Source organism: Gouania willdenowi, chromosome 5, assembly GCF_900634775.1.
Source record: "Gouania willdenowi chromosome 5, fGouWil2.1, whole genome shotgun sequence".
In the NCBI taxonomy this organism is placed as follows: domain Eukaryota; kingdom Metazoa; phylum Chordata; class Actinopteri; order Blenniiformes; family Gobiesocidae; genus Gouania; species Gouania willdenowi.
Window position 1 is genome coordinate 14237638 of NC_041048.1, and position 16132 is coordinate 14253769.

The 16132-nt window shown below is 40.5% G+C and overlaps 1 protein-coding gene across 4 annotated transcripts in view; it reads right to left on the reverse strand.

Annotated features, from left to right (window-relative positions):
• The window catches only part of kcnab2a (potassium voltage-gated channel subfamily A regulatory beta subunit 2a), a 117498-nt gene that overhangs the window by 62308 nt on the left and 39058 nt on the right, over positions 1–16132 (reverse strand). For 2 of the 4 annotated variants that reach the window (XM_028448117.1, XM_028448118.1), the window contains one exon: positions 14933–14974. The exons of 1 other annotated variant lie outside the window; for it this stretch is intronic. In XM_028448117.1, the coding sequence (XP_028303918.1) occupies positions 14933–14974 (42 nt within the window). Of the gene's footprint in view, positions 1–5496; positions 5784–7246; positions 7372–14932; positions 14975–16132 lie in introns of those variants that run through there. One more of the 4 variants, XM_028448115.1, reaches the window with a different exon arrangement.

Consider the following 16132-nt stretch of genomic DNA (forward strand, 5'->3'; position numbering starts at 1 on the left):
TGAGAAAATTTAATTTAATTTCAATCCGTTTTACCTGTTCAAAAAACATATATATATTTCACTAATTACTAGACATTTCAGGTGACCCAATTTTAATTCCAGGTGAACCCACATGGGGTCCCGACCCTAAGTTTGAAAGACACTGGCTGAGAACAAACCCTGACCATTTTAAAGAAGAGGACAACAACCCAGAGTGAAATTCTTCTGTGCTAACTGATGACAAGACTGTCAAAAGACATTTTAATAATATTTCACTAATGGTATAAGCCGTAGGCCTGTCATAGTGATGGTGATTAAACCAAGGACAGCAATGACTGTACCAGATCTGACAGCCAACCACTGAAGAAACATTACTGTATATAAAAAATGCAAAGAACATCCATAAAAATGATAAATAATTTAAAAAAGCACACAAAAAAGAGTATTCAGTATATATGTATATATAAATAAATCCTTTAAACCCCTCTGTGTTGTTTCTATCAGTTAAGTGAAGCAACTACACCATCTAGAGGCGCTATTATCCACAGAAATGATAATAATCCTTTAACTTCAATAATCCCTTTATGCATCAAGAAATTGTCTTTTAAGGCTGGTGTGATTTATACAGTCTTGATGGAAATCCTTTGTACGACCAACTGTTTTCTGCCAAAAAGTGTCCATGCATCTTGTAACATGAACACCCAGACAAAACCAAACCATTTGCAGAAAAAGCATGCAAATGGCACAAAATGATGAATGATGTGAGGCAGCTTTGGTTAGAAAAAACAAAAAAAACAAATAAAGAATACATGTGAAATACCTGCTTAGTATTACAACAATAGTAGCAACATGTGATCATTTAAAAAGAAAAAAACTAAAGATAAGAAAAGTAATACTTTACAGTTTACTCAGTACGTAATAGTCAGCTACTGTTTGACAAAATGTGTGAGGTAAAATCTTATGAACCAAGAACACAGGCAGAGTAAACTGTGGTGTGTATTAGCCCCCTTGTGTTCAAAATATGAATAAGAGTAAGTAAATAACAAAAGTCAGTGTATTTTTGAATCATTTAAATATGGGGTGCCAAGTGTAAAAATTTAGTATAAAAGTTGTAGCTAACACATTTTCATTATTTATCCCCATTTTCTCATATTTAGCAAATTTTCCTACATTTAACAACATTTAACCACATACAGTATATAGATGTAAAAAAAAAAGCATTAAATCTAAATGTGGTTACGGTAGTTACATAGGTAAGGAAGTGCGCTTGGAAGCATAAGGTTTAGAGTTCGAACCCACCATGGGCCACCTTTCTTATTTGGTCTTTTTTGGGGTATCTAGAATACGTCTGCTGAGCAGACCAACGTTGAAATGACGTGACGTTCTGAAGTTGAGACGACGTCTCTGGCGGGTGCAGAATGAAAATTTTTACGACTTTCTAGACATTCGAGACAACCCAAAAAAGACAAAATAAGAAAGGTGGCCCATGGTGGGTTCAATCCCTAAACCTTATGCTTCCAAGCGCACTTCTTTACCTATGTAACTACATGATAAACAGGAGATCACAGCATGTCGCATCATCGGATAAAGCCAGCCGTTTACCAAATTAACAAATATTGACAAAATACAGCATGTGTTGGGAGTGTACTGTGAAGTGCAGCTTGAACTGCCATGACCGTACACTCGATCTCCGCCGCCGGGAGAGAACCAGCCATACATATCACCCAGGCAGGCATCGGTGAAGAGGTGGGTAGGAGTGGCTGTGTGCGTCTCTGCTTGTGTATTGGTTGAGGTTACAAGGGGCGGGGCCAATTAGCATATGTGCAAAACATTTAAGTTCAACATTTAGATTTAGATTTAACATCTAAATTTAATATTTAGATTTAAACATTTAGAATTAAATTTAACATTAAGATTTAGATTTAACATTTAACATTTAGATATAAGATTAAGCATTTAGATATGATATATGACATTTAGATTTAAACATTTAGATTTAACATAATATTTACGTTTAAACATTTAGATTTAGATTTAAAATTTAGATTTAGATTAAATATTTAGATATAAATTTAACATTTAGATATAACATATACCATTTCGACTTCGATTTAAATATTTAGATTTAATGCTTTTTTTTTTACCTCTATATATGTGGTTAAATGTTGTGTTAAATGTAGGAAAATGTGCTAAATAAGAAAAGTGAGATAAATAATGAAAATGTTTTATACTAAAGTTTTACACTTGGCACCCCATATTTAAACTAACACAAATGGCTAAACACTGAAGAAACAGTCAAATGCAGCTTTGTATGCACCAAATAACCAGTACAACTCATTTCAAGGGCAATTAGTCACTGCAGTAATCCAGTAGCAGTCATTCTCTATGAATTTCAGTCTGAATCACCCACCTCTGTTTTAATGGGCCTAACGAATAATGATATTCTTTGCATTTATTTATTTCAAACAATTAAAAAAATAGATGAAAATGGATAAATAAACAAATCTCAACATACATTACTAGAAAATAAAAAAGCTAATATCATCAAAACCCAAGGCTTGACAAGTCTTCCCCTATTCTTTACATTAACAAATCCAAAATCCAATGAAATAAACTAAATGGACAAAGTCCAAATGAATACAATAATTGAGCTATTAAGAAAAACAACAAAAAACAAAAATATAAAAAAAAACTAGCACAAAATGAACAACAAAAACCTCTTAACAACTTGCCACTGACTGTTTAAATTGGTTTGTTGATAAACCTGAAATCAAACTTTTATACTAGGGCTGTGAATATTGCTTTAATTTTTTTGTTATTTTGTACAGTTATAATTTGTTAACATCGTTAATAAATGTAACTGTTTTACAATAAATATGATTTATGTGCAAACATTTAATGATTCGGTGTGTTTACAAAATCACAAGATGCGATTAATTGTGATTAATTACAGTGGGATTTACAATCAAATAGGTAATTCTTTATCGATTTACACCTCTGATATATACTGCTTATGTTAATGCTTTACGCCTTGTGTTTTCTGAACTGATGTTAGCCTATCTACTATCTACACACTGTGCAGTTACTTCAGGACACTGACGTAAATAAATAAAGAACCTCATATGTTCTTTGCAACTCTAAACTGCGTTTCTGGATGCAGGATCACGAAGCTGCACGCGAGCCGGTTAATGAATGAGCTTTACACGACGGTAACGTGGTCGCACTTGTGACACAAAACACTGCCTGCGGACCACAGCACATGCAGCGTGTTCACCTTAGATAACAGTGGTGGTAACAGCAGCCGACCATGCCTGTGCTTAGGCCACAAGTGTGAGTCAAAAACAACAGCAGTCAAGCCTGTGGGTGGTGAAAGCTATCCATGTTCTGAACAATAAAAACATCAGCTCAACAAGGCCATGCAGCCTGAATAACAGCCGCTCAGGCCACTGCTCCATCAGCCAAGCAGCTCAAATGATCCACGGTTTACTCTACTGATCTTTTACCACAAAGTTGTAATGGCATCATTTGTAGAGTAGGAAAATTTTTTATTCTTTTAAGTTACCAAGAATTTGATCAAAACAGCAAAAGATTAATGACTGAAATACTATTTTCCTCGAAAAGTACGCAATATAGTTTTCATTGATTTCTGTTGAATCCTTCATACTTGACTCTTTCCCTACCTCCTCACCACGTTTTATCATTATTATATATTTTTAATATGACATTTTTTTTAATTATAAGCATTTGTGTTGCATGAATGCATGAGGCTCTGCTTTTGGTTATTTGGGTTATCAGTTATTCTATAGCTTGTTTAAAAAAATAATGGACTACAAAAAAATGTATTGGATAATGGACATATTCAAGTAATTTCTCTGAAAGAGAAATACTGTTATGTTTACTGTCAGAATAATTTTTCTTATTTCTATTTCTTAAGAATTTTAATAATAAAATGTGACAATTTGATACAATTTAGACATTCACTATTTTTTGATGGATTTTGTAATTGAGTGTGGTTGGAGGTCTTGTTTTTCCAGGGCCAATAAGACTCTAGACTTGCCCCAGCATATATGAACACAGCTCAGACCATCCACAATGAGCTTAAACTATTATTTAATCCAACTAAATTGACACACTCAACGTGAGTACTGCATGTTTTTGTTATTTATTTTGAAACATATTCGGAATTTTCAAGTTGGATCTTACGTCAGTTGTCACTCTGCTCAGTTCGCCACAGATATATTTGATATTCTAACAACAGTTTAACATAAGGTGAAGCAAACCTCAGTTGATGACATTCAAAAACCACCTCATGCTTCATATTTTGTTCGTGAACAAGCCAACATTTCGTAAATTTTGCTACACAATGATACGAAGAGCTGACACTGCTTAAAACTCAAAAAGTAAAAAGGCTTCAACCAAAATATATCTACGCGTTTTCTGTGGAATGATAATTTTTGCCTTGTATGCAAGCTTCAGAGCATAAACTGTTTCATCTGTTATGTGCACCTTTGTTTTCCTCCTCTCACTGTTTTGCATTCAATAATTCTGTATTTCCCACAGTTTATTCTGTGCTCATCCTCTGCTTTCTGCAGATGATTATTATCAGAGGAAGAGAGCATTGTGCATCACAAATATTCATCTGGAAGGATGTCCTAGCCCTAAATTGGAACTTAGCGTACCATTGCATTGTTTAGTCTAGCGATTCTTCTTATTGCATTCGTTTGCATCCCCCAGAGCCTTTTCCTCATATCATCAGAACTGCTTTCATTTTGTACACTTTTTTTCAAATGCCGCCTGAATTTTTTTCTGTGGATCGGAACAATAACCAGATTTTTAAATCATCTTTGTTTCCACGGCAATTCAACGATTTTGCCAGTTAGTATTGCCAGTTCTGTCACAATTCATTGTATGTCAACTAGGTTTAACTTCCTCAGAGCTTCAAAACTATGGGAAACACTATCAATTATTTTTATTACAAAAACATTCAGCACAAAAAAACGTTTTTCGGTCCCAAATACTTAAGGGCAGGACTAGATACAAAAAACTATTACTATCAGAAAGATCGTTTAAGAGACAAGTTGAATAATTGTTGAGTAATTCTACATGAGGTTTTCCTTCTCTTTTATGACATTGACCTGGATCACTAAAGCAAATCCAAAACCTTATGTAGAATTTGATCAGAGTGCAGAAACAACAGTAATGATAATGGCATTTGATGCTCTTTTTACCACTTGAACATTTGCTAGGCACCTTCCCATACACACACACATATGCACACACACTACAGTCCTTTGACAGCAACCTAGGTTGGAGTCTTGCTTAAGGAAATTTTAACATGTGTATTGGTAGCCAAGAATCAATCCACCAACCTCCAACTAATAAGCCACAGTTGCCTCATTCTAACAAATCGCTGCCCTCTTTGAAATAAAGCTGCTTCCAACTGAGGCTCCTCAGCAACCATCCATGTGTCACTCTGAAGCATCTCTAAGTCCTTGTGATGCTCTGCCACTGTCTTACCTGTACTTCATTCCTGTCTGATAGGACACACACTCCTCCATGGCCAGGCCGTTCATCTTCAGGAAGTCTTCCATGTTCTTAATCTGAGCTGCGACTCTCTGTTCCCGGAGCTTCTGCAGCTCGGCCTGGTCGGGGGGCCTGGTGGGCGGCTGATTCAGCCCCTGGTCCGAGTGGTAGCGGTTGATCCCGCTCCGGATGCTTTCACTGTACGACATGGACAGCATCTTGCCACTGCTGCTGCTGCTGCTCTTCCGAACACCGCTGCCTGGCGCTGTCGGTTTGGGGATCTGCAGGTTTTCAGGAGGACAGTGACTGGACTTGCGTCTGCCGGGAGCCCCCGCAGGGCCTCCGGCATATCCTCCAGCAAACATGCCTCCTTGCCTTCTCCTTTTTTTGGTGCTGAGGTGACCCGTGCAATGAAGAATTTGGGAAGGGACACAGGCAGAGCCAGGAGCCCAAGGAGCACAGGTACGCTCTAAGGTAGCACCTGCTCTCATAAAAAAAACAGCTCTCCTGATTGGTACTGCAGACCGCCATGCATTCTGTAATCAGAGTCGCCCAACATAGCACAGCACCTCCCTCCCCTAACAGCTACGGGAGGGTGATACTGATAGGGATCATTCAGGTGACTTTCTGGTGATTAAGAAGCAGGACTAGAGAGGGTGCATGCTAACTTCAGTAGGGACTGGGAGGCATTCAAACATGCGTCAAGCAGCACAAGGGAGAACATTTCTGCTTTCGGACTCAGACCAGAATCCTGCAATAAACCCAGAGAGCAGTTCTCATTCCATTGTGAGGAAATGCTACACCGCACTTCTTATAAATTCCTTTTAAAAAAGAGTTAATGTAATCTTCAGGCACTCATGCCTGACTCAAGCTATTCTTCTTAAATCCAGAGCTGAAAAATCCAGAGCCAAAACATGTACTCAAACCAACCAAAAGAGGGAAGCATTGAGTGAGGGAAACTTTTTCTTCTACAAGGAAGCAAATCAATATCAAGTTTATAGTCGTGGAAATACCAGAATATCAGATCCACTTCAAAATCCAATCTTTTTGTTTAGAATTAAAAAAAAAATATGCACACTACACACACACACACATATATATATATATATATATATATATATACTCATATTGATTTTATAAAAAACACCAGTAGTATAAAAAGAATTATAGATTCTTCAAAGTAGCAAATAAAGAGTAATAAATTGTGCAAACAAAAACATGTCAGATGAAACTCAAAAGGTTCATTTTTCATCTAAGAATCAAAGAAAACAGAACATTTAAATGTAATTTATTAAAAAAGTTAGTTTTATTATCAATGATAAATGCATGTTATTGCTGGTAAAACAACTGCTTATAATAATAATAATGCATTGGATTTACAGTATATAGCGCCTTTCATAGAAACTCAAAGCGCTGCTCCTGCCTCTGTGCAAAACATCACACTGAACAGCTGCAACTCTAATGATATAATATAAACTATACTTTATCAAATACAACATTTGATGCTATCTGCTAATAGCATCAATTATTTATTTTTAGAAGTGTTGATGCCCTATAGAAATGACATGCGAGTCTCTAACAACTTTTCGTGCAAGAAGCCAGAAAATGTAGAGGGTCAGACCTTAGGCTAGGCAACATGCATTCACATAGGCCATTCTCTCCACACCCGTCTGGACCCAACACACACACACAAACAAACACACAAACTATGTGGTCATGAATGCACATCTCTGCTCAAACTCACCCGGTTTCTTGGAGGTCGGCTCATGAGCGAGGCTGTGGGCTACCACACTGCTTTTATAAACACGCACTGCAGGCACGGACAGCTCAGGTCCACCCAAACTGGGAGTGTCTTACTTGGAATCGTCCAAACCAATTAGTGAATAAGAGAGTGCATCCCTCCCCTCACCACTTGGATTCTACTCTACAACCACAACCGACACCTCTCCTCACCCTCCTCCCCTCCCAGTTATATCCCATAGAAGAAATCCATTTATGTCATTTAGCGCTCAGTCTTGTTTCTGCTAACCGCAGCAAATTATATCATCCCTGAATTATTCACCAAAGCTTTTGTGCTAAAAGCCTCTGATTGTTGTTCCACAGGAAAGAATACGAGGAGCTGGACAATAGTGCGTGACTAAGTGTTGTGTGCATGTGAAACACAAATACCCAGACACAGATAGTGCATCCAGCAAGGACAGACTACATGTGTAGCAGCATGCAGACAAACGCCATCAGGCACATTTTATTCTCTATCTACTAAAGGCATTCTGAAAACCACACCATTCACACACACACATGCACAGATTCTCTCCACATCTCAGCTTCATTTTCAGGTCAAGTCAAAGTTCAGAGAATGAGAGATAAAACACTAGACATGAATTCACATAATGCAACTTCTTTGCAAAAAACTTGAACTGTAACAACATGGTTTGAACATCGAGAGCATACATTACATTAGCTGAGGCTTCCGGGGCGGAATATTGGAGTGACCAATATTTATTTTTCATTCATTCATTACTTAGCATAAATACTTGTATTTTACATATTGTTACAACCCAAATTGTACATTAAAGTAATTTCAGTCACTACATGTGTTTCACTTGGCAGATCCAACAACGTACAGGGTGCAAACCAACGATTCAAAGACCAAGAGATCAAAAATAACTTTGTAATGTTTATATAGTATATCTAACGGAAATCAATACTTCTGTTTCGCTATAGGGTTTGCTCCAGCCAAACAACTTTTATTTATATCTCCAATAAAAAGACTCAATGGTTTGCTCTCAGCTGATCTAATGTTGGTCAGACTGTGATCCTTCCACTTTCATCAACAGGAAATCACAATGGCTATCCTGGTTTGTGCTTGAATCTGCATGATTTTTGTTTTATGTATCATAAGCTTGGCATTATCATTGTATATGGAGTCGTTTGAAGGGTTTCTTTATTCTTAAACTCTTCATCACTCAAGAAGTATTTACCCTGATGGTAAGGCTATCTATGTAATTTATATTTGGTGTACAGCACTAGAATAAAATTCACATTTGAACATGTACGGTAATTATCAAAGTTGAAGCAAAATAAACATTAACATGAATGTCCTCTCTGTCTTTGTGTGCAAACTCACACCAGAAAGACAGGGATGCCAAAAAACATTGAGTTAAGGAACACTAAATATCTTTATAAACACTCTTAACTGTGATGGTCCCAAATTATTACCTTTACAAGGTTCTGTTGGTGTTTGTCTGCCCACTTTTCACTCTCACTCCTTTTGTGTAAAGCTAATGTTATTACAAAATATAATCCATCAGTTTGATTTGCTGTTCAGTGTCTTTTAAGATAATTAAATGCTGGCCCAGGACAGTGTTACTCTTAACTGTGTGCAAGTTCTAATTCTCTTATAAATATATTCAATATCAAAGGACCCTTATTGGATACGAATGGTGAAAATGCTTAAACCGCATAATAAATACAATGCATCATAATCAAATCATGTTTTTAGAATTTGAAAGAAACTGCAGGGCTAACAATCCAACTTTACACATAAATGTGTTGTTGCACTAACTCTTACTAAAGTCCCACCGGAGCTCACTCAGCCTCACGTACGTCTGATGAAATTGTTTTCTATTAAAAAAGAAAAGAAAAAAAAAGGCCACTCAGTAGGCTGAACTACTCGTCTCCACATAAAAGTGGAAAATGCCTAATGCATCCCTTTAGATGAAGTACCTGCTCTCATCCTTCTCTTACATGATCTGTTTTCCATAATCTATACACAGGAGACGTAGAAGCTCGCCACTTATTGCAGCACTTCTTTCCCTGAAAACAGTGAAATTCCTTAACAAAGAGCAGAGCTGGCAGCACTTTACTGGAACCATTTTAGTGTGTGTTGAAAAAATACATTAAAAATTGTTGTCAATGATAAGATTCCAAAGTCATAAATATTTTGTCTCCCCAGTATATGTACTGTATGTTCCCCTTGTAAGTGTGATTAAATTCTTTAGATGCATCTATAAGCGTAAAGAGATCTATAAAAACTATTGATTGTGTACAACTGATAAATAACAAAAATAGAAACAATCAAACTAAAGATGTAGTTATTTATTCATCTTTTCTATTAGCATTACTGAGTACAGTACACAAGGCGTATACTATGTATGCAAGGTGGGGCGCATCCTGGACAAAATGCCAGTCTTATTTGTAGCCAATGCATTGGAGACAAACAAATTTTTACATTCATCTGGTTTAAAGAGTAGTTTTACTAGCAGGTATTAGATGTGTTAACAAAAACATAGAAACAGTCCCATAGTTACTAATGCACAATGTTCCAGTTTGTGAAATAAATCACACTTCTTCTTAGGGCAGCAGCCTTTTTGTCAACATGATAGACAAGCAAAGATAGAGAACTTCACCAACCTGCCACCATAAAGGCCAGGAAGCAGCTCACAGGGTAGTTTGCACTTTAAAAGGACAGAAATGAGCAAGGCGCCAAGATAAGAATCCAATAGTGAGCTCATTATGAGCATATCCACATAGTAAGGGCTTTTTAAAGCTGGATCAGCAGAAAACTACCTAATGTATGACCATAAAGTGTGATCCCTGTTAAAAGCAGTCAAACAAAAGACTGACCATCTAAAAGCTCAGGATTGAAAAGGTAAGTGAGGATAATGCCCATCCTACAAACTAAGTAAGTTCCTTTTACTTGTGATACATCATTGTGTTTTTGATTGAGACAGGTTTACTTAGGAGTATAAAGATCCTACTCACCTATTTTTAATAGACTTGAAACTTTTTTGAAGTAATGTATAACCCCAAAACATAGACAGCGATACTAATACTAAAAAAAAAAAAAATCTGTGTACCCTTCGTTCTTTGGTTATTTTGTTTCAAAACCAAATACAAAAAAAAAACAAATAGTTTTTTTTTGTTTCATTAATTTAAAACCAAACAAGCAACGTTTTTCAGTTTTAACATTAAATCTGGTTCTGTTTGTGTGATATTTGTATATTCAAGGGGAAACTAGGACGAGAGCTTCATGTTTTAATCTCACAACACAGAACAACCGCCAGACGGACTTTTATTCTGCTGCATTTGATAAAAAATGATCTTGTATCGTGTTTTCCACCTCACACAGATGGCAGAGGCGTAATTTGTGTGTTGATGAGTTTTCGTTAAAGAGTTATTGATGCTGGAAGTCCGAATCTGTGAATATCTGCCAACTTCACCGAACAGTGTTACGGTCCAAATAGTATCCAGATAAACTGGTGACTGACAGCTCAGTCCCTCAGCGATGCCTCATTGCAGACATTCGCATTCATGACCAGGGAGCTGGATAGGCTAATGTCGACAATAACGCTGACTCGTCACCAGGTCTGGCTGGCACAGTCCCCTCTATCCGAGCTATGTCGCAGAACATTGCGTTCTCTTTCGGTTGTGCCAGGCCGGACCTTTGGCCCAGCGGCATTGCAGACCTTGGAGCGTAGGGCGCAGGCTGGCCAAGCGAGGCAGCAGTTTGCGCCAGGCTCCCCATGCCCCTCCTAGGCAGGGACATTTGGCAGGAATCAGTGCAGATCACCCATACCTGCCGACTGCTCGTCCGTCTGGGCAGCCCAGGGGCCTGCAGGTCACAGTGCCAGGAAATCGGCAACACCGTGCAGCCACACATCCGTCTGCTCAGGGGCCAAGGGGTTCTGCACCAAGTCGGAACCTGAACCTCAGGGGCCTGTTGTCGGACTCTTTTCCCAAGAGCAGCTCCTCTGCTGGGAAGAGCAGACCACAGACCCTTGGGTAGTGTCCACACTATCCAGAGATTACACATAACAGTTCCAACGCCGGCCTCCTACATTCAGCGGGATCAAACACTGTGGTCAGAGATCCCGTAAAATCCCTTGTGCTAGTGGAACCGGAGGCTTGCCTCAGCGAGTTTTACTCCACTTATTTTCTTGTGCCCAAAAAAGAGGGCAGATTTCGCCCAATCCTGGACTTGAGGGGGTTGAACCGGTTTCTCAAAGTTCTCCCTTCCATATGCTGCGTGTAGCAGATGTCCCTCGGACTGTCTCAGCAGGAGACTGGTTGGTGACAGTGGATCTGAAAGATGCTTACTTTCATGTTCCCATTGCCCCTCATCACAGACCGTTCCTTTTTCTGATGTTCATGGACAAGGTTTATCAATTCAGGGTTCTGCCGTTTGGGCTATCCCTGGCCCATCGAATATTTACCCGGTGTGTGGCAGCTGCTCTGTCACTGTTACAGGCCAGCAGAGTTCCAATACTCCCCTATCTGGACGACTGGCTCGTCATTTCCCCGACATTTCTCAGTCACGTAGGCAATCTAGGCCTCAAGGTGAATTATGCAAAGAGCAACCTCGTACCCAGCCAGGTGGTGAGGTACTTGGGGCTTGTGCTGGATTCATCAGTAATGCGGGCCTCCCTCTCTCCAGAGCAAGTCTCCGCCATCCTAGGCCTTCTACGGCGTTTCCAGCATGGCGCCCTCCTGCAGTATGGCCTGGTCCTGCGACTCATGGGGATGTTGGCCTTGGCATCCATGGTCGTACCACTGGGGCTTCTAACACTGCGCCCATTTCAGGTGTGGATGAAGAGCCTGCATTTAGACCCCAGCTGCCACCGGCACAAGGGGGTCAGGGTGTCTGCCCAGTGTCTCCTTACCCTCTGACCCTGGAGGAGGGAATAATTAATGTCGGGTGTACCCATGGGGAGGGTAGCCTCCCGCCGGGAGGTTGTCGAGATGGACGCCTCTCTTATGGGTTTGGGTGCTGTGTGGCAGTCCAGGACTGTCAGGGGCCTGTGGAGTGCCCAGCAGAAGCGGCAGCACATAAATGTGTTGGAACTTCAGGCTGTATTCCTGGCACTCAGGCACTTTCTCGCTGTTCTGAAAGATCGGCATGTTCTCGTTCTGTCAGACAATACCTCAGCTGTGTACCACATCAACCACCAGGGCGGCACCAGATTTCTGACGTGTCTGCGGGTGGCACACCGGCTCCTCACGTGGGCTTACTCCAACTTTCTGAGCCTCCGAGCATTGCATGTTCTTAGTCTCGGGAACACTGCCGCGGATCTCCTCTCCCATCAGAAGCCTCCATCCGGGGAGTGGAGACTTCACCCAGAGGTGGTGGCTGTGATATGGGCAACGTTTGGCAGAGCAGCAGTGAACCTCTTTGCCTCAGAGGCAACAACTCACTGCCCTCTCTGGTTCTCTCTGAGAGAAGAGACCAGCCTCCTCGGGTGGGACGCCTTGGCGCATACCTGGCCAGACGGCCTACTTTATGCATTTTCTCCACTCCCCCTCATACCAGCAACGCTTCACAGGGCCCAGCAGGGTGGTCTCCGCCTGCTTCTGGTTGCCCCATGCTTGCCAGGAAGACCATGGTTCCTGCTGTTGCTCAAACTCCTGCGGGGGACAAAGTGGCGCCTTCCGGAGAGGAAAGACCCCCTGTCTTCCTGTACTTCCACCCTCAGGGTGTATATGGCTGCTATCTCGGCTAATCATACAAAGGTGGATGGCCAGACAGTGGGATCACATTATCTGGTCAAGCAGTTTTTGAAAGGGACTTAGAGACTCAGACCACGTCGGGTCTATGGGTCGCCATCATGGGACTTGCAAGTTGTCCTTCAGTCCCTTTCCCAGCCGCCCTTTGAGCCACTGGGGCACACTGATTTGAAGTGGCTGTTTCTCAAGACGGCCTTTCTTCTTGCTGCGGCAACGGCGAAACGTGTGGGGGAGCTGCATGCACTGTCAGGCATGTCTTCGCTGGAAGGCTGATGGCTATGGGGTGAGTCTCCGGCCAAATCCTTCATTTTTTTGCCCAAGCGGTTGCCCCCTCATCATGTGAACCAGCCTATCGAGTTGGCTGCCTTCAGTCCTCCGGGCTCCTCTGGGGGGAATGGCGAGCCATCAACACTGTTGTGCCCCGTGCAGGTGCTTAAGGCTTACATGGAGGCAACAGCTAACCTACGAACGACGAACTGCCTCTTCGTCTGCCATGGAGGCTGTAGAAGGAGGACCGCACTTTCTAAACAGAGACTCTCTCACTGGGTAGTGGAGGTCATTCAGTATGTCTATAGTGTGCTGAACATCCCGGTGCCTCAGGGCATAAAGTGCCATTCTACTAGAAGCATGGCCGTGTCACGGGCCGCCTTGAGGGGCGTGCCCCAGCAGGACATCTGTGCTGCAGCTACCTGGTCCTCATCATGCACCTTTGGACGTTTATACAGGGTGAACCTGGGTCCAGCCTATGGCAATGGACGTGCTCTCCACAGCTTCAGGCCTTGAGTAGTTGAGGATTCTTTCGTGACCTTTCTGGTATAAGTCATCCAGTGCTTTAAGCACCGCCTCTGGCGGTAAGTAAGGATGAAATAGAACGAGAGTTACGTACGTAACTACGGTTCTATGATTCCTGGATGACCGCCAGAGCATCCTGTCACTCAGGATCCTTGTGTCCTCGCGATTTTGACAGGAACAGATCACCTGATGACACCGGTAGATATAGACTCTCCGGGTCATCCAGGGGTCACAAGTGACTTTGTTGATATAATTACTCGACCTGCGCATGCGCGAGATGAAACATCCAATGCTTTAAGCACCGCCATAGAACCGTAGTTACATACGTAACTCTCGTTCTCGCTCTAATTTCCCCGTAAATATCACTCACACAAACAGTCAAAGAGAATAAGTTAAAAAAAAAAAAAAAAAAAACTGAAAAACGGGGCTTATCTGGTTTTTTGGTTTTTCATCTGTAAAACCAAATAACCACACTGTTTATTTGCTATTTTGATTTGGTTTTAAAACGGAATAACCAAAGAACAAAGGGTACACGGATTTAAAAACCATGTCTTTAAAAATAAAAGCCCCTTGGCAGCCTAACAAAGTATAACATAGCTATCAAAACCACAAAGATTCCTATGTTATGCAGCAATACAGGTGTAGAGTATTGCCCAAAAAAAACAAAGATGAAGGGAACAAAACTCCAGGGCTATCACATCCAACCCAGCAGTGATGAAACAATCTCTAAAATGATTCATTAGTTTCCTTTAAAACAAGTCAAATAAATGCCTTTTAATGAAGAATTGATGACTAAAGAAAGTGGAACTAAAAGTGTCTTAGTCAGATGTTTAGGTTGTTAAAGGTTGATTCAAATGTATTGAAACCTTGTCACACAATCAACCAGGACCCCTATTATAAGTTGAATAGTGCAAAGCAAGCTTGAGAAAAAAAGTGTTATTGATCACAAAGACAATGGATGAAGGTTTTAAATGAGTGAACAGCAAGTCTCTACTACGTAAAGGTTACTGTCGAGAATTGAAAAAGAAAAAAGAAAAAAAAAGGACACAAGAAAAGTACGTATAAAACCTAAGAAAACCAATAAAAAGAAAAAGATATTCTGACTTATGATCCTCACGCAGAGACACACATGTACCTGTAAAACTGCAGCTGTCGTTTGGGGCTCCCATAACGAGCGCTAAGGCGTGAAAGAAAAAGGAAGAAAAAGAGGAGCTTTGGTTAATTACAAGAAAGAGAAGCTGTTGGGAAGTTAGACACAATCACTAAGAAGATAGAAGAGTAAATTAACAGATTTTGAAAACCACAGTTTGAAAAAGTCAGAAAAGAAAGATACGGCTGTTTGAGAGAAACGCAATGAAAAGGCAGGAGTACTGGGGGAATCACTGCAATCTTACTCTTTTAAAAGTGAGTTCTAAGAGATACATGTTAGAAACCAAAGCACTGAAAACTGAAAATGGGTATTTACAGTATATACGAGTAAGTTGCTAATCTTCAGGATTTTTTTGCTCACTTTTCTTCTAATTATAGCTACAACAAACTGCAACTGAAAATGTAGTTTGGGTTATCTCTGACTTACAGTTTTATTTCAGTTGAAATGAAGAAAATAATTTAAATTAAAAAAATACAAGAGATGCATGGAAAACACTAGCAGTGTGTTGATATAACTGGTGTGATTGGTCATTGTGCTTTGACTGCGTAGCTTACAGCAAAATATTATGGTGTTATGTTACTATTAATATTAAAGTCTGGGTAAAGCAGAAATACATTTATGTTGTGAGTTTGTCACACCACAGAAACATGTGTCATTGACCACTGAGTCAAATTTGGAAAGATGAAAAAAATTGCTCGGAGATGCTGGGGGCGTGTCAGTTAGAGGCGCTAGAACCACGCCCACGCGTGGGAAGGGCGCCGCCTCCTTACTGTGTCTATGGGAGAGAGCAGTGTGAAAGCGGCTCTAGTGTCGATAGTGCTTCCAAAAGTGCTCGGATCTGGCCAAACGAGATATCAGCGGAAAGGAGGTCTGTTCCACCCGAGTCCGAATACGAGCATCCCTCCCGGGTAGAGTCAGAACTGCAGAAAAACCAAATCGCGGTGTATAAACGTGCTAATTTTATGGAAAAAGTGGCACCAGCGGACGCGTTTTATTCCCCCCGAGTCCGAATATGCGGGTTTATGCTAATGAGGGTCGCGTTATGTAACGCAGCCCTGATTTCTGTCCCGCCATTAAATCCTGAACACAGAAATTAGAAATACAGTTTTTGAAGCCTAGTTCCACAATTATATTATAAATGGTTAAATGGCTTAGTACAGTACCTGTGTCAAGGAATACATTTAT